The 24669-nt window shown below is 39.9% G+C and overlaps 1 protein-coding gene across 6 annotated transcripts in view; it reads right to left on the bottom strand.

The window, feature by feature from the left end:
* Positions 1–500: 500 nt before the first annotated feature.
* The window catches only part of ARHGAP24 (Rho GTPase activating protein 24), a 224414-nt gene continuing 200245 nt past the window's right edge, over positions 501–24669 (bottom strand). For all 6 annotated transcript variants that reach the window (XM_064450382.1, XM_064450385.1, XM_064450384.1 and 3 more), the window contains 6 exons: positions 21841–22048; positions 9760–9892; positions 7491–7564; positions 6571–6692; positions 1970–3026; positions 501–1179 (listed from right to left, as the gene is read on the bottom strand). In XM_064450382.1, the coding sequence (XP_064306452.1) occupies positions 936–1179; positions 1970–3026; positions 6571–6692; positions 7491–7564; positions 9760–9892; positions 21841–22048 (1838 nt within the window). In that variant the 3' untranslated portion in view covers positions 501–935. The remainder of the gene's footprint in view (positions 1180–1969; positions 3027–6570; positions 6693–7490; positions 7565–9759; positions 9893–21840; positions 22049–24669) is intronic.

The following is a 24669-nucleotide window of genomic DNA, read 5'->3' on the forward strand; positions in this document are numbered from 1 at the left end:
TTCACCAGCATTACAAAAAGGACTCACTTTCACTCAGAGTACAGAGGTAAGTCAGACGCAAATATGGTCAGAACAACTAGTTTATATTCCTGCTATAAGCTGCAGTGATCAGGCACAGGATTTCTTTAGGGTACCCCAGAAAGCTCTGGTCATGTGACTGACTTCCCCTTAAGTTCCCCTTTCCCCTCTCCCAACTTCTTACTCTGCTGCCCACATTTTCTCCCAAACAAGCAGCTGTTTACTCTTTGCCATTGTTCCCAATTTTGCTGGCTTGATATCCTCGTTTGGTTTTTACAATACAGGTGCCCTGGTACTTTCTACCCTGGCCATCAATTCTGTTAAATTAGTACTGCTTTATTTTGCCCATAGCGTCTGCTGTTTCTCTTCCTGCTGTCTTCTTAGAAGCGATGCAAATCAGGATTAACCGCTGGCACATATACCTTAACATATCTGTTTATCTTTACTCCCCAGCAAGAGGGGTAACAAAAAAAAACCACCACTAAACCAAAAAACATTTGATATACAAAATAAGCTGATGGTAACACAATGCCAAAAATAGCTTATTATGTTAAGTGCAAGGGAGAAAAGCCTTGGTATAAAGCTTGATTGCAACAACATTTCAATTTACCAGCTTAAATATAAGACTTGCATTAAAATATTTGAGATACATCTCTTGCTCTCTAAGGTGATTTTAAAAAAAATTTATATACATATATCCAGTTGTAACACTTGACAGTAGTCTCATGAAGCATTCAAAGAGTATAACTTGATAAGTACACACTGTAGATATGAGTGGTTAATGTCTGTATGATTTCTTCCTTCAAGGGTTTATAACCTCATGTTGAGTACTAGCCTCAGACAGGTGACCAGCCACCTGATACAGTATAATACCCCCAAGCCTTTCCCCAAAGTCCCACAGTCTACGCTTCCAGTGCTCACTGGATCCAGATGGTGTTGCCTCTTTCTGGTCTGCGAGACTCCACTGTCAGTTCTCCAAAAGTGGAGAAAAACTGCTCCATTTCCTTCTGCAACATATCATTCCTCTTCTCTGCATCTTCCTTGGCCCGTTCTGCATTACGCATTTTGATTTCTACCATCGTGAACTTCTTCCGCTCTTGATCCAGTTCTTCATGCAGGGCCATCATTTCCGTCTCCAGGGTGAGATTTCTCTGCTCCAAGCTGCAAAATGAAATAAAAGCAGACAGCTCCTAAGCAGCACTCCTCACTCACTCGAGCAAAAGTGAGAGGAAACAAGAAAGAGACCACATTCAGCTCTGCACTGCTGTGTACACTAGTTAATGCTAAGCCCAGACTTCGAGGTTATTCCCTGGTGATTATAGCCATCCACCCTCGTGACCTTGCTGTGTGCAAGAAGGGTCTGCACTATCTATAGACAGAGACATGGCTTGCCCTTGCCTTCTTTAACAGGTCTGAGCTGTGAAGGAAAGTCTCACTCAAAGCAGCAGTGTGGAGATGGGACCATGAGCAGAGGTAATTCACAGATGCAGCGCTGTCTCACAAGGAATGAGGACTCTGGAAAGGAGTTCCAGCAGTCTCCCAGTCCCAAAAATACAGGTGGAATAAGCCATGGCACTGCTTTCACTGAAAGGTGATGCCCTGTTGCCCTTCTCAGTCTCTAGAGAACAGGCATCAACTAATGAAAACATTGTGAGAACCTACTGATTTTGTTAACTAGATTCCGCAGAAACTCACAAGGTTCTGGCTTTATTTTTCATGCCAGTAGGACAGCGTGTCACAACCATGGCAAGCAACTGCTCTGAAACAAACCCCTTTGGATTATGATATCACAAAAGCAACGTCAGTGTACGTCAACACTGAAAGATGGGAAACTCAGTGGCGAGCACCCAGTGACTGCAGCTAGTGCAGATTGCTAGCAAGTCATGAGAGGGAAAACTTCTCGGGTTTACTCCGCAAAAGGCAGTCAGATGGTAGAGCCAAACTGTCTTACCTTTTTATCCTTGTCTCATACTCTAGTTTTTGCTTTGCCATCTCTTGCTTCAAGCTGGACACCAGGCTGTGCAAAGCACTGTGGTTGTTAGTACTGTTGGCCACAAACGTTTCACTGTTATCACTGCTGCTGGTGGCTCGGCTGCTGTGGCCCGCCCCACTCCTTCTGTCACTTTTGTTCTCATAGTCACCCGGGTTAGAGAGGTCTTCATGTGGTGGTCCATCCAGCACAGAGTCTTCAAAGTTACCTGCATAAAAGTCCTGCTCAGGGCAGGTGGTGGTGGATGAACGACAGGAGTTGGAGTGCTCAGGGAGGGATATTTCACAAGAGGACGTTGACCAGGTGGCACTGTCCACACTCTGTTTGTCATCAGAGTTCACCATAGAGAACTGCTGGTGGACATTGTCGTAGGTGGAAAGCCTGTTGTGCTGGCCTGACTCGCTCACCGATTCCTTCTGCTTGTTGTCCCTCAGTGTGACATAGCCATTAGGCACCCAGCCTGGGGTCCGGCTGTTGAGGGTGTTGCTGTGCCCATCTGTGCTAGAAACACCCATCCGCACACCTCCATTCTGCACACTGTGTGTGCCCATCTTAGTCACTGGTCCTTTCAGGGATGACGTTCTCCTGGTTTGCAGGGTACAGTTTGGTAAGGTCTGGCTCTTCTCAGGGCCCTCCACAGAGCTGCTGAAGGACCCGTTGGTGACTATGCCACTGCCTTTATTAAAAGCAGGATTTTTTTTCACCATGAGTGGTGGGCTTCTGGTTACATCTAGTTTCTGGATACTGTTCCTGGGGCTACTCGTCTTGCTGCCTGGCAGAGCAGTCAGGGACTCATTGTCCATGCTTGCTGTTTGGGGAGACTCAGGTTTGTCCCAAGAGCAGCGCCTCACTGCTATCTCCTTGCTGTTGTTCTGCAGCTGCCCTGCAATTGCTTTCTTTGGCATTTCATTGTTGTTGTTGCATACCTCAGGTCCCATCTGAAGGTCTGCATCCTTGGGAAACAGCTCTTCATGTTTGCTAATCATCACTGACATTAGCTGCTGGACTACTACTGTACCTGAAAGGAGACACCAAGTGCATGGTCATTAATGGCCTGTTTTGTTTAGGACATTAATATACTTTATCCATCAGATTCCACAAATACTTAGTAAACATTCAGCTTATACAAACTTTTACACAATGCATCCATCTGTGTAACACCGTGAATGTTTAACATGCCTGAAGTGCCTCTGGCTATGGGGCCACTGCAAGACCACCTCTTCCTTCCATCAAGCCAAGCCAGCAGGCCTCACAGATCCCCTAAGAACAGGAACTTTTGCGAAGAAGCTATTACTGTGACAGTAATGCTTCCCAGGAAGACCACAGAGGAGATAATGAGTAGCAAAGGATAACATCATTGTAGGTGTTGTGTTTCAATGCAATGTGGTGATCATTTTTAAAACCAAAGTCTTATTCTGGCACACCACTTGTATTTAGTAGTTCAACAGAAAATGGGCAGGCAAGGGATTTGCATTGCTGGAACATAGATGATTTATTCTTTTGGAGAAAAACAGGGCAGTAATACAACAGAATTAATTTAATGTGAATGCCTTTAACCACTCTGTGGTAAGACTATATGCAACCAGGAAACTATGCCATGTTATAGCACAGCATGGAACTAATGCAGGACCACAGCTTGCTACTCGCTGTAATAAATGGCTACCTTTCCTCTTAAAGAACAACCCCTTGGTGTGCACACCACTTGACTACACTGTAATTTACACACTAGCATTTATAACTGTACTTGGGATAATAAAGAGTGCAACTCTATTTCATTAAGCAGACCCTCATTACGGATTATTAAGACTATTTCAGGAATAAGGTCAAGGTAGTTATAATAATAATCCCATTTTTAAGCTCCTAGAGAGCTTTCAGAGGCATGCTGTGCTCTTCTAATCAATAATCTCCCACTGTGCAATATTGTTTCACATCAACTCCTTTGTAATATTCTGGATCTTTATACCCCACCCTTTTAAAATACAACTACTAAGAGCCATGTGGGTTCATGACAACACCTTTTTGTAGTGTTCTTGTTTGTTTGTTTGCTAAGGCAAAATCATACATGAGAACTATGCAGCAGGAAAATTAACTAACTTACTCCCATGGCACATTTAGCTGTATTCTTTCCAAGAACATTAGCTGTTATGTGCAGCATTTTACTACAAACATTGTGCTGTACTCAGGCAACTTTTACCACTGCATTTGACAGGAAAAAATTGCCCCATGATTGGAATTCTGAAAAATGTCTCTTGAACAAACCAAACCAAATCTTCAACCGCATTTTTACAGGTATGGTTACCCATAGCTACATGTTTGACTTTGAATGACTGTGCCAGAAAAGCACTCTGTATCTTCCAAAAAGCAAAGACAAAAGAAGAAGGGTGGCTGTGAGCAATAATTGATGTACAGTCTTTGTTAAAAGTTCCTATACATTTAACTATGTATAGCCCAATTGCCAATAAGCATCGTCTCATGTAAAATCTTAAAGTAATGCTTAAAAAGAAGTAAAAAATCTGTTTAATCAAACCTGTTTCTCATTAGTTAAAAAATATATGACATTCTCTTCAGTGAGTGTAGTATCCATGCCACTTCCTACAGCAGCCACTATCATTTTAGTGCTAGGGCTGTTGATAAGCAGGTTGGAATGTTGCTTTCAAGAAGTGGAGAACACATTATTTTCCCTTTCCACCTGTGGTTTTTTTGTTTGTTTTTTTTTAATCAAACAAAAAACTTCCTTGCTCAAACTTTAAAAAAAAAAAAAAGAAAAAAAAAAAAAAGAAGAACCACCCAACAAAACAATCAACCCACAAACTTTAGGCAGCAGCCAGTTCTGGAAAATATAAAGCTAGAAGATAGTTTTTTATTTAGGAATGGCTAACTCCTCTCTCCCCATCCCAAATCTCCATTCGTCTCCCCATCCTAGGTGAGCTGAAGATATGTGGTATCGTACCAGTAAATGTCATCCTGTTTCTCATTGACCGCAGTGGTATAAAACAAGTGTGAGACGTATCTCTCCAATTCCAATCTATTGAACAATTTGATGTACATTTTGTACTATTTAATGCAAAAGCATGGAAAAAAAGGGACAGTTTGCTGCCCGACCAAGAGAACATTCACAGCAGTTATCTACCAGGCTGCTAAGATCTACAGAAGTGTCAGGGTAAGAGAAGCTACTATTCCAGTCAGTCTGGCAGTTCTGTAGGTACAAAGAGACAGGTTGAAAGTGAGTGATAGGTAGCATACACATACGCGAGCACACACACTGAAAAGTGTAACCTCTGTGAGAGACATAAGACAGTTGAAGAGGAAGGAGACAAAGCAGGAAAGACTCTTGTGTTTCTCTCTCAAAATACCTTGGGGAGATGATGCAGGATGTGTATTATAGGACTTCAACGACACAGTAAAGCTTATCTCTGCACGCCCATATCAGACAGTCACATTGCATTTGAGACAAGTATGTACAGAAACCGGGGGAAGCCACAAATGTAGATTTAAGGGTATTTGAAGCTGCACAGGTTTGATGATAATAATGAACAGTCATAATAAACATGCATGTAAATTGGACATTTGCTTTTGCAAACCCTTCTGACTCAAATGCACGATCAAACTATTCTCTGTGACAATGAGAATCCAGACATTAAAGTGAAGATGATGAATACAACCCTTTTCCATGTTAGGTTTTCTGGCTTGCCTGAACTACCATTCAGACAGCTAACCCTGGGCGTTGGCTGCTTTCATATACAATTTGGAAACACCGCATTATCTGTTCACAACAACATACTTGTTGTGTTAAGAATTAAAAGGAAGAAGGAGGAAATGTAAGACTTCAGAAAAACAAGTGAATGAACGAAGTATATGGGGAAGAGAAAAAGCATCAAACTCACAGAAAAATAACGAATCCACATGCTCTCAAATAAACTAGGAACACTGCATTTTTGAGTTTTGGTAAAATTTTCAGTGTGGGGTCTGTGTACAGGCCTAATTTCTGAGAAAGTTAAGTAAATCCTACATATTAAGAAAAAAAGTGTTTGGAGGGTGAAAAGGCATGATGTACTTTATGGAGAATTAATGTCACAAAGAGTAAGCCTAGGAGGAAATGGCCATATTTTTGTCTTAATCACAGCAAAATGCTACAACTGGACATAGCTGTAAATAAGAGAATGAAGCTCACAATTTGATCACTGTGGTGCAAGAAATCTGCAGTATGAACCTGTACTAACTTTTTCTCATCCTTAAGAACCGCAGGTAAAATATTAATTGCACTCCAACCACACGTGCTGAATAAGAACATGCCATATTTGCAGCAAGTTTTGAGAGAGAAAAGTAAATTTTTAGTGAAGTTGCCAGGGCAGCACAATCTCAGGCAAAGTCTGTTTGCAATGCTGCATATTTCAGTCACTTTTGCAGTAACCTGCAAGATTTAACTCAGAAGTTCATTCAGGTTGAAGAATTCAATGTCTGTAAAGCAGATATATGGAACTTACTGCACATACTACACGGACTGGTATGTACTGTTAAAGACATTCCTTCTTTCTATTATAAGTTATGTAGGGTAAGCTCACCTTCCATGATAGTCAGAGGATCTTCCACTTTGGGGCGAAGGATGTTAGGGCCAAAAACAGTAGCCAGATTTTGCACACTCATTTTGTTTATGCCTGAATAAGACTGGACTTCATCAAGGAATCTGTGGGGAAGAAAGAGGCCTTTAAGGAACATGTAAAATGGAAATAAAATTAAAAAAACCCCTAAACACAACAGTCAAAGCATGTGATGGTTTCTTAACATATTTCAAATACTCCATTCCAAATCCTGATAGAACATCTTGAATGCTGAAGGGTATTCTCAACTTCTTCAGATTTTATTCAAAATGATACATTGATAACAAAATTCAATTTGGACTGACTACAAGATAACTCTGTTGAAGATGGTAACTTTATCCAGCATAATTAGTCAACTACTTGGCTCATAAAAATATCTTCAAAATGCAAACTTTTTATTAAAATAAAGTTTATATTTTTTAAAAAGTTTTTTTTATGCTGGGAATTTTTTCTAAGTTCACAAATTGCAACTGTGTAAGACATGTTTTTTAAGATCTTAGATGTATCCATAAACTATTCTATATACTACAAGACATACACTTTTTCAAGGATACCGTACTTCAGGGTGCACAGACAAGGCCAATAACTGCAGTTAGAAATAGGAAAACCAGGGTCCTATAAAGAGGACAGAATATATTCACTTCTACCTTCTTGCATTTCTTGCTGAGTGCGGCCTGTTTATGAAAGGAAAGTATTAACTGCACCTTGACAGAGCAAATTAGTAATTAGTCATGCAGTAAACCTATACTTTTAGTGCATTCACTTAAGTTTGCCAACCCTCCAACTGTGAGTAATGCTTTTCCTTTAGGGCACATACACAGACAGGTTTGTCTGTCAGCATACAGTTATAAATACCATCGTGATATTCTTGCAAGAGCACTTACCTACAGATATATTTCAGCAGATTATAATTGACAGCTGGCAGGCTCTTCACTTGCTTCACCAGTTCTTTCAGGCCCTTTAAGTGGTTTAAGAAAAAAAAAAAAAAGAGAAGAGTGGAGAGGCACAGTTTCTTAGTATTTTACCAGAGATTCAAAAAAATGTCAGCAATTCCAATTACAAGACAATAAACACGTCGCTGAAACTGCAGGTTACCATCAGGAACAGCTTGTAGAATAGGTTTGGATGGGGAAAGATATATTTGGCTAACAAGGATTAGCTCTGGATAAAAATAAACAAGTAAGTAAATAACTTGGTTTCATCCTGTCTTTCCTTTCTCTTTCAACTCTTTTTTTGACCAGCAGCTCTGTTCTTCCTCCTTTTGATAGCAAAGCTGATGCTTCCATGAAGGTGTTCTGGTTTGAACTAGTTGGCATTTTCATATGAGAAACTATTCAGGTATTTTACCCAGTTCTGGTCCATACTAGATTCAGACCAATAGAGTTATTTCAGTTTGTGCCCACCCTGGGCATGGGACAAGCAGAATATCACACACTATTTCCATGCCCTGTGGAAACAGACCCTGGCTACACTCTCTACCAAACAGTGCCTTTAGACTCTATTTCTGTATGGAGTTTTGATTACAATGTTATGAATACAAATGCAAATTAAGATGGGTGGACCACAATAGTGCACAAGTTTGCTGATTGTAGGCTAAGAAAGGAAACAAGATGAACACCTCTCTCCCTTAACAGTGACTGCACTTTTAACTTCTGCATGAAGAAAGATCAACTGAAAATCTAGAGAGCCAGCCTTATAGCTGGACTGCTAAGCCACCATAAAGAGGATTGAAGTGGCTTATCACAGATTTTTCACAAACTACCAACATCTACAGGCCACTGTAATTTGAATCTTGCTTTCAAAATGAGTTTAATAAAGTGCTTCATGGCACAGTTGCAGAGGAACTATGTAAATATACTCTGGACTAAGCCAATAAAAAATTACTAAAAATTTAATCTCAAATTCAGTATAACTGCAAGTATAAACTGCACAATGACTGACTGCAGAGCTGTCAGGTGGCTTTACATTGGAGCTATCAATGGTTAGTGATATATGCAACTCACAAGCAAATAGCTGCAACTTTAGCTCTGAGGATGCCCTGCTGTAACTTGTGCAAAGAGCAGCTCAAATTCAACCATCTGAACAGCCCACTCCCACCTTTTGCAAGCAGCTGACAAAAATTTGCATCGTGTAGCAAGCTGTAAAGGACAGCAAAGAAACCAGTCTCATTTCAGTGGGTGTAAGAGATTATGACCATAGAAGACAGTTTGCCACAGATCTTTCTTCCTCCCACCATTCCATCAGATGGGAACAACTACCACCTCTGCTGTTGGTAGTCACCAACTGAAGGCTCAGAAAGGAGACGGTCTCTCACGTAGAAAAGAGGGGCTCCTACTCAATTAATTAGAAGGTTAGGTAGGAGGGGTTCCAGTTCTATCAGGATTCAAAATGTCAAAAAGGAATTAAACAGAAATAACCACCTTAGAAAGTTGGAGGAGTAGAATGATATCAAAGGAGAATGAGCCTGTTTGTATTCACTTTGAAAAGAAAATATCAGGGTTGACCTCATTACCCATAAGCACACAGAACAATGTAAAAAAAGCACTTAGTTTCTCGTGTCTTCAGACTAATATATAGTAGGCCCATGCCACTGCAGGGCACATATGATCAGTCACAGACCTTATTTTGCTGATCTGTGTTATGCTGTTTTAAAAGAGTCTGGAAGGTGGCTTGCTTCCAGGGGCCCGCTTCCATCTTTCTGAGGCCTTCTGATTCAATGATAGGCAATGAATAGAGTCCATTGGCCTTCAATCAAAAGTCCGTAAAAGTTGGCATCCTGACACTTAGAAGAAAATGACCCTTGATTTAATGGCAAGAGTTGGACAGTAACTACTAAGATGCTTCCTTTTACAGTTCAGAATAATAATCCACAAAATATAAGTCTCTTCCAAGCAAAATGGAGGTTATTGACCACAGAGATGTTTACTTGAACTGGATTCAGTGACATGCAACAAATACAGCTAAGGTTATGCTCTGTGCCTTTAGACTTCCAAATGACCTAGGTGGCAACAATTTTCATATAAAAACAGCCTCAGTTAATAGATGCACATCTTAAATTACGACGGGTAATCACCAGCTTCTCTACTCCTCAAAATCAGAATAGGTTTTACCATCACAGCCTTTTATTTCATCTTACTCAAGTTGCCAACTCACCATTTCTTCCTCCTTGCTGAGCATTTTGGCACAGGAAAGAAAATCTTCGTATTTTGCGTATGGTATGACTGGTTCTGGGAGTTCCCTCAGGTACAGCTTAAGCAGCGATGCCACCGTGTGCACATCTGTACTGCTGTTGGGTTGGAATACAATAAGTCGTTACTGTGAATCAGGATAATAATACTATGAGGCTAACAGGCTAAAAACTGCCACTTTTCCATTGTTACCCCAAATTTTAGTTATCAGCAGTATATACATTTTTAGATCATATCTGTAATGTGGTTTGGGTTTGTTTTTTTTTTTTTTGGGGGGGGGGGGGGGTTGTCCTATAAAGAACTTGGATACCTGCAAGCAAGATTCTGTCAACTCTGCTGATTTATTACTATAAATAATTACACATGAGGCCCTATTTGCAGACACAGGTATGGAGAAGATCCTGGCTCTGACTGACAGGCATCTCATATAAAGAATGCAAAATCCATCTTAACTGATACTTTTCATTTTCACCTGAACCAGAAACTAGGCATTATATTTACACAGCGGGGAGTATTCTCCTACCAGAGATGACCCCGTCTCTCAAGACATGCCCAGCCTGTCTCAATTCCACTGTATCACCGTCTCTTCTGGTATCAGTATTAAGTAAGCAAGTTTTAAAGGAGACCAATACTACAGGTGTTTAGTTGAAACTTCCCCATCTGAATTACAGTTCTTTCCCTGGCATGCATCTTTTTCCTATGGGCTCTCACAAAATTACTACTATGCCCTTTAGCTGTACCGTTACACAAAAAAAAAATTGATACCCTTTACACACAGAACTGTAAATCCATGGGAAATTAGTTTTAGCTCTATCCTGTACCGAGTAAGCTAAGGCATTGCAAGTCATCAAATGTAGAAAATGTCTGAGTGCTAGCACAACAGGTGACATTTTAGGGCTGACAGTCAAAGACCTGGTATGACATATGACTTCTCATAATCACATTTGCAGAAATGTAAGTTTTTTTTGGATACAGCTAATAGGAGCCTAGGCTGTTTATCAAAGTAAGAAGATGGGGAGAAAGATCAAAATCACAAGTTCAGAGTATGCAATAAAACTTGCTTAAAAGTTTCTGTGATGTGTAAAGTCACATTGTGGTAAGTTAGAAGCACTCCTCTGGAAATAAATAAATAGAAATAGATAAAAACTACAAGTTAGCATGAAGAAATCTCTCTTGCTTCTGACTCCATCTCTGGGTTTAGTTACTCAGGCATTTATTAAAATCTTTACTGGAATGTTGTACATGCATTCCCTGGTTCAGATAAAGAGTTGTACTGCAAGCTGCTATCTTTCCCTCTGACTTCTGAAAAATCAAAAAAACAGACACTAAATTACCCTAATTTCATTCATAAGAAACAGAAAATGCACAAACATTTCTACAATGTGCATTACTGTGTATTTCTTTTTCTTTGAAGACTTCACATTCGAACATTTTTTAAACGCACAGTCTCTCAAAGGGAACCACTGGTATTCGATGCACTTAAGCGTTGCTAGAAGTATGTTAATCATTATTTTGGAATGATCTGTTAAAACAATAACGGCTTTTACTAAGTTAAATCTTAACAAGAATGATGGGAACAACCTTAGATTAATGTGGTATAGTATGAGCAATCTAAGTCAAAGCAGCAGAAGAAAAATTATGAAGCACTGTATATATAATACTATGATTCTATGATTCTTTGATTCACTGTGATTCTGTGATTCTATATTTAAATGTTAACCATCATGACCCTCCTTGAAATAAATTCCTAGGAAACATTTGTTTCAATCATGAATAATTCCCAGCCAAAATTCCAAAAAGCATTTCTAGAGAAACACTTTAAACAAAAGCACTAACGCAACTCTGCATTTTTAATGAGGGCTTAAATTCTAATCCCTTGATTACAACCCTCTACTTGTAGACTGGCTTGGATCCAAAACAGGAATCCTGTGTTTACCCCACCCTGCTCCTTGCATGCATATATAACATATATAAGGAACAGTACTGTACATGAAACTAGATATAGTTATACTATTTTGTGAGATTTCAAATGCTAGCTCAGATTTGGCCTCTAACTTTTGCCTTCTACCTGTCTCCAATACAAATGCAAACTAAGTGAACTGAAGCTTTTCTTGATCCTCACTAACAAAACTCTCTACAGACTGCACAGCACCAGGGCTTAAAACCCAGACCCCAAACAACTCTCAGGTAGCTGTTTACACAACTTGTTGACATTGGTGCTAGTTTTTAGAGCACAACCATGGAGTGCATGCCCAGGCAGTTGCCACTCACTATTTGGCAAACTTTGTTAAGAATCAATTTTTACAGAGAGGTCTTTGATTTCCTAAGTTGTCGGTGCATCAGGAAAGCAAAAAGCAAATGCAGAAGGAAAGACACTTGCTAGTCAAACGCTGAAGGAGAACAGCAGCCACAGAGAGCAGATGTGAAGAGGCAGCCTTAGGACAGTGTCCTACACTGCAGCATGAAAGGGAGCACAGGCCATGAATCTGCAGAGAATTTAACCCTGAGTGCTCACCATTGATGGTCTTTCTGAAGACTTCATTATTACTATTTTTATTATTTAAACAAGGAAGCTCCCCAGGCCTTGATGAAGATCTGAACCACATCTTTCCAGAAACTAGTTGCATAAAACTAGAGAGGCCTTTCTGAAATACAAGATTCAAACAGGTTGAGTGAGAGGAATCACTGAAGAACAATAAGAAGTTAGCACACAGGTCTCTCAGTGAGGGGATTAAGCAATTTCATCTTTCCTCCTGCCAGGATCATGCTTCATGTAGTACACAAGAATAATTTTACACCAGTCCCTTGGTGTGAAGTGGAATACAGCAGATGGAGGACAAAAAGGCTGAAGAAGGCGACAAAAGCCCTGAACACTGACACAATCTATAAACTTTTTCCCTTCAATGCGAAGTACTGATAAACTGTGAAGGGTTAGTTGAGTGCTAAAAACTGTGGCTCTACCAAGGAAGACCTGAGAGAGAAATGGGAAGGCAAGTCTCATGTTCTGAGACTAAACTCCTGAAGTATATGCTGTATACAAGTCTACAGAAAGGTGCTTTCTGTGCTGGGGTTAGAAACCCAGGTCCCAGTTAGTAGATGGGGACACATTCACAATTCTTAAAATTAATTTTTTTTTTTTAATTTGCTTCTGCTGACTGAATGCTAAGGCAATGCCGCAGACTGCCACAGGATGGTGGGATTGCAAAATAAGATCTTGGAAAATTTGTTTTGTTACCTTTTTTCCCCTAGGTTGTACTGGAACACTGCTTAGGACTTAATCAATCTGTACAGAAATTACCATACAGATTTTGACAGCATTAAAAAAACATACATATGTACACACACATACTGCCTGCAAAACTCTTTGAGAATTGGATTTTTTAAATTCTATTTAGCAACAGTTAGACAAAAGCTAGAAACTTTCTTCTTTCAGTGTAAATATTGGTATAAAATATGTCAATATTTTTACAATAATAAAAGCGTGTTTCATATAATCTGAGACCTGTTTAGACCTTGCAGTCTAGTATTATTTTTGTCACCCTTTTTTTTAATACAGAGGGAAACTTAAAAATGGCAGACTCCAGTTTTAATCCGTCTGTATTTTAGGTGTTTCAATCCACAAATACCACTGAGCACATTTCAGCCACAGAGGACAGCTGTGAGATTCAAAGGAGTGCTGAACTGCAAGCTTTCTTGAGGATTGGGAGCATTTATTTCCCTTTCCGGTCTGTAGTGTTCTGTCCACAGTCTAAGTCACCCAACAGCATTTATGTACCTGCCTTGAGGGCGTTTGTGTAATTTGTAAGAGGTAGATCTTTCCAGGGCCTGTAGAGGACCTTCTCCTCCTGAACCTTTTCCAGCTACAACTGATCAGTTTAAGACAAGGCAGTATTTCTCCCTTCAAAGCTGGCCTTGCTTATATTCTAGAACCATTACAGCTACAGAAACTTAATGATCATACCTATTTCTTATGCTATCTGACAGTGTAATGTCAAAGTGTTCCATGATTACACATTCATAATTAACATGATTAAAGGTATTCATTAACAAGTATTAAAATAGAGTATGTCAATTCCAGCAAAAAATCCTCTGTTATCTAAATTGGAACAACCCTCATTAACTGAGATGGATTTTCTCCAAGTGCACAAACTTGAAATGGGAATGACAAAGCATGGGGCAAAAAATTGAATGCAACACAAAAAGCATCAGGAAGCTGAGAAGCAGTCTATTTTGGCATGTTGTGCTGGGAAGTCTGAAAAAGATTACTCACCTCACCAAAACATTAATACTGCTTTACTGTGGATATGTTTCCAAAGGAGCATCCCCCACTCCACCACTGTCCATGCAAAAGCATTACAAATGCAATGTGCCACAGCCTCTCCTTAGTCATCAGACTACACATATTCAAAGCCCCATTCATCTGAACTTTGTCATTAATATCCCTCATGGCTTTGCTGTTTTGACAGCACTTTTCTTTGTACTACCACAGACTGTGGAAGTGGCTGTCAGACCGATTACACCGCCTGGAGTTTTTCACCCTCTCTACCATAAACAAAAATTACTGAAGCCCGGAAAGTCACCAGAAATCCATGCATAACCATCACACTTGGACAAGCAGACAGCATGTTCAGAGAGCTGGAGTCAGCACTTCAGAGCACAAAGCCAACAAGCTCCTCGTAAACTCACAGAGAGGAAATATTAACAGGACAAGGTCACATTACAAGATGATTAATACTTGCCAAAAATAGTTCTAGATCACGATGACACATAAACAGTTTGCATAAAGAAGAAACAGGAGGGAACAATAAGCTGTGAGGCTATAATTCAATTTAGGAGTATGGGTAATAAGATGAAAGAGGACAGTGCAGTTCGAATAGTTTTGTACCTCCTGGTACTAGATACAGCTCCATCATTTCAGATGTCACAGATCACAGTCCCAGAAACAGAGTGTCTCCCTCACCAACATATCCTGCACCCACAACATTTGCTGACTGTGTCCCTGCTTAGCTGCATTCAGGTCTGTAGAGCAGCTCTCAGACCAGCGCAGATGTTTTCCTGACATGGGAGGATGAGGTCCTAAGTGGCTGCCCAGTGTGTACCTTTGCTGCCAATCTGCAGGCAGCTAGGGCCTGTGATAAACCCGTGATGAAACATTGAGTAAGCAACATCAGGGCGATATTACAAATGTACATAATTACGTGTAGAGAGAATCAGAGCATTGTTACTGCTGAGAAGCCAGTACCCAGAAGCTAGGAGGGCAAAGCCTGTGTTCAGTAATGTTACGATGAATCAGGAGTAGTTCAACAGATTTTGGGAGTCAGGCTTTGGTCTAGTAATGCAAAGGTCAGGTCAAATGCATAACATAACTCGTTGAATGCCCTATGTGATTTTTGTTCCCCTGTATAGGTATCTTCAAACCATTACTCACTCTGTCATTTTCCTATATAATGCATATCTAGTACAAGCAGTGTCATGCCAGCTGAAATACTAAGTACCAGCTGAAATTCTGCCTACAATTTGTGAAACATATATGAAAGCATTTACCATTTTAACCCCTGTCCTCCTCTCCTTGCTGCCACAAGAGCCTTGCTTTACTTTAAGTTAACACTGATCTCAATTCTTTCCCTGTTTAGCCAGGGATAAAACCAAACACACATTCTGCTCCTTTGTCCTTGTGCTTGTGATTTTTACAATCCATGCCACTTTCCAGGGACACCTTCAGGGGAGTAAGCACCACAAGGAATCCTGAAGATTGACAGACTCTATTTCCAAGTCAGACATCAACTTCAGTAATTTTAACAGCAGCCAATTCATTCAGGTTAGAGGGTGATGCTTTAAGAGCAGCAACAAAGACAGCAATTTAGGACAGACAAATGAAAAGACAAACTCTATGGAAGGATAATAAAAATTACTTAGAAAAGTATAGATCCTTAAAAAGAGACACAAGTGCTTTCAAGTAAGGTGGGCAGAGGCCTAAGAAATAGATGGGTTCCCACCAGGAAAAAAAAAATCAACCAGCTTCAGTGAATATGCCACTAAAGTATTTTATCTTTTGATAGGTTGTTCAGAAAGGCTGTTAATTTCCTGCAAGATTTTGCAGGGATTGCAAGTATATATAAAACATGGAAAACCACCACAAATAAACTACCTGTTCTTGTTTACTGGAAGAGAAAGCCACAAATCTTGCAACCCTAGGTAAGGGTGCTTTAAAAAGCATACTCTCAGACCTTCCACATCAAGGATGACGAAGTGTCATCCTTTCTTAAAGGTGACCATGGCCATCTAAGAAATCATTTGCCATTAGCAAGTGAAATACCTGGCTGCCTTTTTTTTTTTTTTTTTTTAAATCACAGCTGACATACCAAATCCGTTTCTGAAACTGAAATTCTTGTGAAGCAACTACAAATGTTCATTCACTGCCAATAATAAAATCACACTATCCTACAGCAGGACACCAATTAAACTGATTTAATGACCCTTGCATCATGCTAGAAATGTGTCTCCAAACGTGTATTTAATTGTTAGACTATGTCGTTAAGTTGTGCCATCTGCAGAGGTTATTTCTGCTAGCTGGTTAGAAAGAGGGCTGGAATTAGAAAGGAGGTGGAAGTAGCTCCGGAGGTGTAACTGATGAGCAGACTGCAAGGATCAGGGAATGAAGCCTGGAACAGGCAGAAACGAACAGGAATTTTCACAGGCCTGAGGCCATTTGTGTTTGGCAGGAACCAGCTTTCTAGTAAAGACTACATTTCACATAAAAATGTTTTGTTTAGGGATTACTGCACTTTCCCACTAGGAAAGGAATAAAGCCCCTTCCTTGTGGGGAACTATCTGCTTCTAAACAAAAAAATTCTTATGTACAGGCTTGTATTTGGAAAATAAAAGAACAATTTTCATAACCAGTGATTTCCAAGTCAATGTCTAGTTGCAGTGTGTACAGTGCCAGTACAGACTGCAGCCCCACTGAGACAGGTCCAATTTCTTGCATTCACCAAAATTTTAAAACATTCTTTGTCTCTGGAGGGGCATAACAATTGTGCATGTGGTCCTTCTCACCTGGAGGATATTACATTAGTACCATCCTCATCGTTGTCTTAGTTTGCTTCAACAATCCCAGCGATTAAATGCACAGTAACATACCCGTTCTACATTCTGGATTATTTGGCTCCAGTAAATAATAGTAAGCATTTGCCAGCTATCAAGTACTGACACTTACATACCCTTTTCTCAACTGATTGCAATGGTGACTAGAGCAGTAAGTAATGGTTTGTCCTATAATGTACTACATTCTTCTTTAGATGAATCCATACCTATGAGAGACTGTAATAGGGATTTTGTTTTGCTAAATATGCATTTATGTGCTTTCCTTCTCTCTTGTGCATACACGCAAACTCAGGCAGGTGAGCTATATAAATTTAAGCTCTTCTGAACTACTGGACTATACGCATCAGTGATAGGAGTTATGAAAATCCAAGCCACATGCATCAATCAATCATATAAGTATTAATATTTGTTTCAGTGACATTTCAAATATTTTCTTCTCCCTGAGCAATCTTAACTGTCTTGTCATCTGGTTGTAATTGTGATGAACAATAGATGGAAAGAGGTAACACACAGAGAGAAATCCAAAATTGGAGAACAAACCCTTAGGTTATTTTCCTTGCGCAGCGCCATAATCACTATGCTAATTTTATGGAACAACTAGTCATAATCCACTTTGTATCATTACAAATTTATGATTTGTAAAGGAGCTGAGGGACTTTAAATTTAAAATATAAGCCACACAAGCAGAGAGAGGCAAATACCCCAAGGACAAGCAAAATGGATTCCCCAGAGGGGGCAGTTTTACACAGAGGTGGAGCTGTACTGGAAATACCAAGGATATTTCAAATAGTAGCAAGCGTGAGCAATTGCCTAATTACACTGTTAGTTCCTTAAAGCAGATTTCATAATATATGCAGATACATACAGAGGGAGTGCGGTATTTATTGATTTTTGTTTTTAAACCCACATACAATTTTCAGGGTTTTTTTTCCTTCACACAAAAGGCCTCAGCAGTTTTCAGTTGCAGCAGCTGCACTTCCCCTTTCCAAGACTATGAGAAATGCTGATGTTCCAGTTTTCATAGTAGGGAGGCCGGGGTGTTGGATGTTTCAGATCAGATACCGGCTTTTCTCATTCTATGAGTTTGAGAAATTTCCAATACCGGTTCCATTCTCATACACATAGCTCACGATTCTTCAGTGACAACTTATCCAACTATAAGATCAAAATCAAATTAATACATGACGGTTTTTGCCAGTTCCAACTTGTCTTGGATCCACTCTGCGTTTTTGTAACTGACTTCAGTATAGAACTGCTAACTCATGTGAGAGCTACCATTTATCAAACATGTTGTATGTTTCAAAACATGGCTGCATTTTCTTTTGGGCAAAGCTATTTTACTACTTCTTTCAAGTTTGCCACATTTGTTCTGCTTGCATTCGTTCTACTGTCTTCTTTGCCAAAGGGGTATGGATAGGAACACAAGAGGGGAGAAGGGCAGGGTCTCCAAAGAACCGTGGACAGCAGCTGAACTCTGGGCAAAAAAGCAGATCTGTGCCTTTGAACTCCATCTCCCAACAGCTGTAAGGTGTTTTAAGATGGTGCAACCATCTTAAAACAGAGATGCCATTTTAAAGGAGTACTAATCATGGCTGTACAATCTTACCTTTGTTTTTGCTTTTAATTCTACAAGTTACGTATTTTACTGAATTAGCTAAGAAAACATAAAGAGAAGGATTACTTAATAATTTCTCACACAAACGTAAACACAAACCTACACACACATTTCAAAGTCTTTGACTTATGTGCACTTATACACAGAAAAAATGTCAGTATGAAAAACCGGCAAACTCCTCAAACATCAGTTCTTTGTATTAGTTCCAACACTGATGATAGCAGCTAGTCTTTCTCCCAGTCAGAGCTGGTGGGCCAGCACTGCTATGGAAGCATGACCTGGATTCCATTGGGTTTCATGCCCCATCAAGAAAGCCACCAGCTCAGCTCTAACTGCAAAAATCTTTACTATTATTGATGTATAAGAATAAGCAAAATGTTAATTAATAAACATAACCTAGGCAGATTTTGCACCACCGGACTTTTGACTAATAATAACATAGAATTACAGATTAAACACAATGGATCAGGAGGTTCATGAGAGAAAGCAAGCATGGACCCCTAACATACATATTTTTCTCTTTTCTCTACAGCAATTTTTCATACTGTGGCCACTTTCCAAGAGCTCAACCTGCCAAACAGGTTGCATCAAACCTGGAGAATGAAAAGTTACCCCAAAACAAGGTAATCACATAGGCACTCTGTCAACACTGTGAAATGAACTTCACCTCGGAAGTTTATAAATGGAACAAAAGGTTGGAGGAAAAAAGTAGATGTCCAGTGGAAACAGCGGCAGAGATCAGAACAGAATTTGTGTCTGCCTACTTCTGGACAATTCCTACACCTAAATCACACCTCTCCAGACTCAAATGTGAAAAAGTAAACAGAAAAAGTACCCTTCACAATGAGACATGTGGACATACAAGGTCAAGGTCCTATAAATTCTCAGCATCAGAAGCAGAACTGCAGGACCAGTGATTTATAGACAACTCCTGCTGATGTTTCTAATTGCTATAGTAGAGATCATGTGCCTTCTTCACAGCAGTTGCATGTAAAAATCTCTCCTCCATTTCATCTGCTAAAGCTCAGCTAGCATACCTGATCCTGGGGCTCACTAGTGTGTGCTACAGATGTTGCTAGATAACCTTGCAAAAAAAAAAAAAACCAACGTATGTAGCTGAGCCCTGGTCTCATTTGTTTTGAATGCATTGTACTTGTACACCTCTTTCAAGTTGTACCTCTCAGTGGGGTGTTCAGTACATCATCTTCCTGGAGTTTGGTGGGTGGCTTGTTTTCTTAAGCATTTCCTCCACAATTATTTGGCTTACAGGCATGGAAATAATAACCTTTTGTTTCTGCCATTCGCCTACTTGTATCTCTGGTAGAGGTTGTGCCAGAGACATGACCAGTAATCACAGAATGATAGGGGTTGGAAGGGACTGCTGGAGATCACAGAATCACACTCATCCAACACCCCTGCTTGAGCAGGCACACCTAGGGCAGGGGCACAGGACCACGTCCAGGCGGGTTTTGAATGTCTCCAGGGAAGGAGACTCCACAGCCTCCCTGGGCAGCCTGTTCCACTGCTCTGTCACACTCACAGGAAAGAAATTTTTCTTCATATTCAGGTGGAACTTCCTGTGTTCCAACTTGTGCCCATTGCCCCTTGTCCTGTCATTGGGCACCACTGAACAGAGTCTGTCCCCATCCTCGTGACACCAGCTCTTTAGATATTTATAAGTATTGGTAAGATCCCCCCTCAGTCTTTTCTTCTCCAGGCTGAACAAACCCAAGTCTCTCAGTCTTTCCTCATAAAAAAGACTGGAGATGCTCCAGTCCCCTGATCATCTTGGTAGTTCTCCCCTGGACTTGCTTGAGCAGTTCCCTGTCCTTCTTGAACTGGGGGGCCCAAAACTGGATACAGTACTCCAAATGTGGTCTCACTAGGGCAGAGTAGAGATAATAGAGATAATATTTATCTTAATACCCAAGTAATGAAAACATACCCAGTGGATGCTTCTTTACCATTTTAAAATAAGTTTCACAGTATTTGAACAGTCAGTGAGTATGCTACAAACATTTATCAGCTAACACCGTCACTTCCCACAGTTCTCTGGCTTCTTAAAGCTATTTTCTGGTCAATTATCCTAACTCTCATCTTTTGAGGAGAAACTAATAAACCTCATAGGAAGACAATTCACTTTTCTTTTCCAGAGCATTATAAATTCTTGATGTTTCTTAAAGTGAGGGTCAGGACTGAGGAAACTGTTGGAGATAAAACAGCATTACAGATGTCTGCCTTCCGTGCGTGTGATACACATACCTTCATGCATAACAAATTTGCTCACTTCATAGGAATAGGGAAGGGAGGGAGGTAAATGATTTCCAGCAATCAGGTTCATATCATGGCATGTTTTTGATCAAGCTATGCTTTCCTTCCTGTTACTTGCATTGCTATCATTCCAAGGTCCCACAAAATAAATGTAACTTGCCTCTTCCTCCAAATACACATTAGACACTCAATGGGAGTGAAGTATCCTGATTGCATTTTGGAGGTGTATTATGGATGTCACTTAGGCACACACTGAGGACATCCACTGTTCAACAGTCTCTTGGAGTTTTGTTACCATTGTGTTAATTCTAATTAGAGTTAAAAAGGCTCTGTGGCATTCATAATCGACTGGTTCCATTTCTCTGATTGCACACTCTGAATATGTGACTACAGCTATCAGTGTTATAGGCGGACAGCTGAACTTGCACAAAAAAATTAATGTTACAAAAGACAGAGTCATACACAGCTGTGTGAACAGGACTGGGTTCTCCTTGGCCCAGAAAATTCTCATTAGCTTTGCAAAACTGTATACACATGTGAATACAAATTGGACCTGGACCCTCAAAAGTACATAGGTTTGTTATTATGGTCAGCAGCTTTTATTTTAAGACCAAAGGCTCAACATTTTAAAGAAATACATAAAAGTAGACTTCCTTTCCAGTCTGTTTTATAGGTAACAGAACGTATTGAAATTGGTGGTAAGATAAATTCTTCCTTTGTGGAACTGACTAAATGCCAGCATCACCACTGTATTTCCTATGATACTGAGATCAAGGCAATCCAGATATTTTTTATTAAGGAAACCATTAGCAATACTTTTTGTAACCAGCTTTTCACAAGTGGAAATTCTCCAGAAATGCTTTGAAATCAGACATCAAAGTCAGAAAAAAAAGAAGACATTTTAGAGTGATAATAGGAAACACACAGAAAAAACTTACAAAAACATGCCATTCTATCTGTTGCTGCCACATGTTTTACAGCACCGTGGGTCAGCCAGTGCAGCAGATCACGTCCTGTCTAGGTTTCGGGGAGTGGGGGACAGCTGGAGGATTTTACCTGTCAAAAGAAGGCTTCTCTCCACAGTCAAATGCATCCTGTAACTCCTTGACAAGATTAGCCTGCCCAGGCAGTCGAAAAAGTCCTTCTTCCTTTAGCCCCCGCTGTCGGATAAAATCCACGCACTGTTCCACCAACATAGGAGCCAGGTGGTTCCCATATCGCTTTTCATACCGGACAGTGTCTTCCAGTTTCTGGCCAAAAATACCTGCATGAAAGAGAGACATGTGACTTGGTTGAGATTCATAAAAACATTTGAGGAGGCTGCGTCTTCTATTACAACCCATGCAATTTACAGGTAATTTAAATGAACAGAAAATTAACCTACTCCTTTCTTGAGAATAAAATGCTCGATTTCATCTTTGATATTCTCATGGAAATACAACACTGACATATTTTACAACAATGTTAAAAAACATTATTTAAAGTAAAATACTGATTTTTCAGACCATAAGCACAGAAAACACAGAAATGCTACAGATAGGATTTTCCATCACAAAATTTCTGATTTAAAAGTGATACACATCTCCATCTTCTTTTATCTATTAAAAAAAAAAGTATTTCCTGTATTAGTTTCAATAGCATATAAACATTACCTTTACACATGGAGGGCAAAAGATTTGTATATATAACTCAGGCTTTTGTTCCTACTAAACCAAATTATTAATAGTTTTCCCACATAAACAAAGACCATTCCTATGATGTATTACCAATTGCATTATTACTGTCTGCTTTAGCAACAATAAATTTTGTGTATGAAAAAACCTCCTGACATGAAAGGTGAAATATGTCAGATGAACTGCAGGAAACCTGCATTCGAATTTAACCTCAGAAGAATATGGAGGTATTTTTGACAGAATTAACTTAAACTCTGATCTGTGGATATCATCACTACCACTGGAAAGACAGCTACTCTTCATAACTTATTTTGCCTCTCCCTTTCAAACTGCAGAGCCAGCCATCATACACAGCATCACGATAGTGTTCAGGCATGTCATCTGTGATGGAAGCTCTCTCTTGAGACCGCCTTTTGTTGAATAATATTGAGGCTGAAGTGAGGCAATTCAATTTCTGTATATAGCAAGACAATGAATAGTTCTAGGCAGTCATGATCAGAAACTAAAGACCAAATAACTACCTATGCTTTGAAGACTCCTTTTCCAATTACCTACACTATAGGTAAGCAGTAAGTCAAATTGTGCCCTTTAATGAGTAGAAAGTTCCTACTGGTTTAAAAGTATTCAACAAGGAGAACAGAGTTGTTTTGGATTGCTTTTTCTAAAGAAAGCCCAAAGTTGAGCTAGTCAGCTTTTGCTTTTGGCCCAAAAAGTTCATTCATCCATAGATTACAATTACATGAACAAGTAAGCACAAGCTAAGGTAGCATTCAGATTGAAGCATCCTTCAGGGTAACTTTCAATGTGTACATTTTTCCTCCAACAAAAGAAAGATAACTCACATCTCAGTTGTAGGGGGAAAGCAGATTTGCATATGCTCCAGGGTGTTATTGTATGTGGGTAGCAAGCTGTCAGTCACCCATACTGAAGGTCTGGGGTTTGTATTTAAGTGCAATTATTTTTACTGTAGCACAGGAAATAACCAGAGAGAGTAACTGATGTTCAGCTAAGACATCCAGAAACTATTCTGAGATGCAGAGCAGCATATTTTGTGATTTCCATGGTACCCGCACTTGTGGATGCCAATAACAGCAGTGGGTAACAGGACTGAATGTCACACAGTCACTATTTATTAGCTCACTTTTTTCATGTTGTACAAAACTCCAAACCCAACAATTAGCAATTAAAGAAGGAATTTTTGAAATTTCAGAGTGAGTCAAGCTTAGAAAAATACTGACTGATGTGGAATATTCGGTGTCTGCAAAGTCGCAAAAAGCAGCCTCTTCATGCTGGCAGAGGAGTTAAAGTATGTTTTCTTAATTCTTACATACCTTCATAACCTCCTGCAAACTGCCTATGGGGATGGCAGGAGTATTATATGAATTTGTGTCTCTTGTATTTGTCTGATTTAGGGGTTGCTGCTGGTCAACGCAGAGGAAATAATCCATTTTCTAGACCCTCCTTCTGAAAGTAGTGGAATTAAGGAGGAAGGTCCACTGAAAGTCAGTTAGGGAATCTGTGTGACTATGGGAGTTTGGGGATTTCAAAGTCTTTCTTAATACACAAGAAGGCTGCTGTTCATTGCCCCCAAAACTGTCCCTTCTCCTGGCTGAACCAGCCCCACTTCCTCTGCCTCTCCTCAAAGGGTGTGTGTTCTAGCTCCCAAGCATCTTGGTGGCCCTCTACTCAACTCCCTCCAGTTTTACCTCCCCACTACCCCACCTTTTTTTTTTTCTAATGGACACAATATTTGGAATATGGTCTAAAAGTGCTGAGCAGAGGGGGTTAATTACTTCCCTCCCTCTGCTGTCTCCATTCCTGCTGAAACTGCCCAGACTGCTGTCAAACCTTCCTTGCTGCCAGGTCCACTGCTGGCTCATGCCCAGCTTACTGTCCCCCTGGGCACCCAGGTGCTTTCTGCAGAGCTGTTTCCTTGGGGTTATTCCTTCTTAGGTGTAAGACTTGGCCATCCTACTCCAGTTTGTCCTATGAACATTCAGTCTGAACTTCCCTTCAAGAGCCCATGAGATCTCTTTGTTTTAAACACAAGAGTTTTTACCTCTTTTCAAACAAAATTAATCAGTATAAGCTAGGATATTCTAATTATATGAGGTACAATTACAACTCATACCCATTGACAGTACAATTAGTATGAATAAGCTTTCAATTTCTATTAATACATTTTTTGGGGATGCTGCCTTTCCCCTCCCCT

Source organism: Phalacrocorax carbo, chromosome 4 (genome assembly GCF_963921805.1).
Source record: "Phalacrocorax carbo chromosome 4, bPhaCar2.1, whole genome shotgun sequence".
NCBI classification, from domain to species: domain Eukaryota; kingdom Metazoa; phylum Chordata; class Aves; order Suliformes; family Phalacrocoracidae; genus Phalacrocorax; species Phalacrocorax carbo.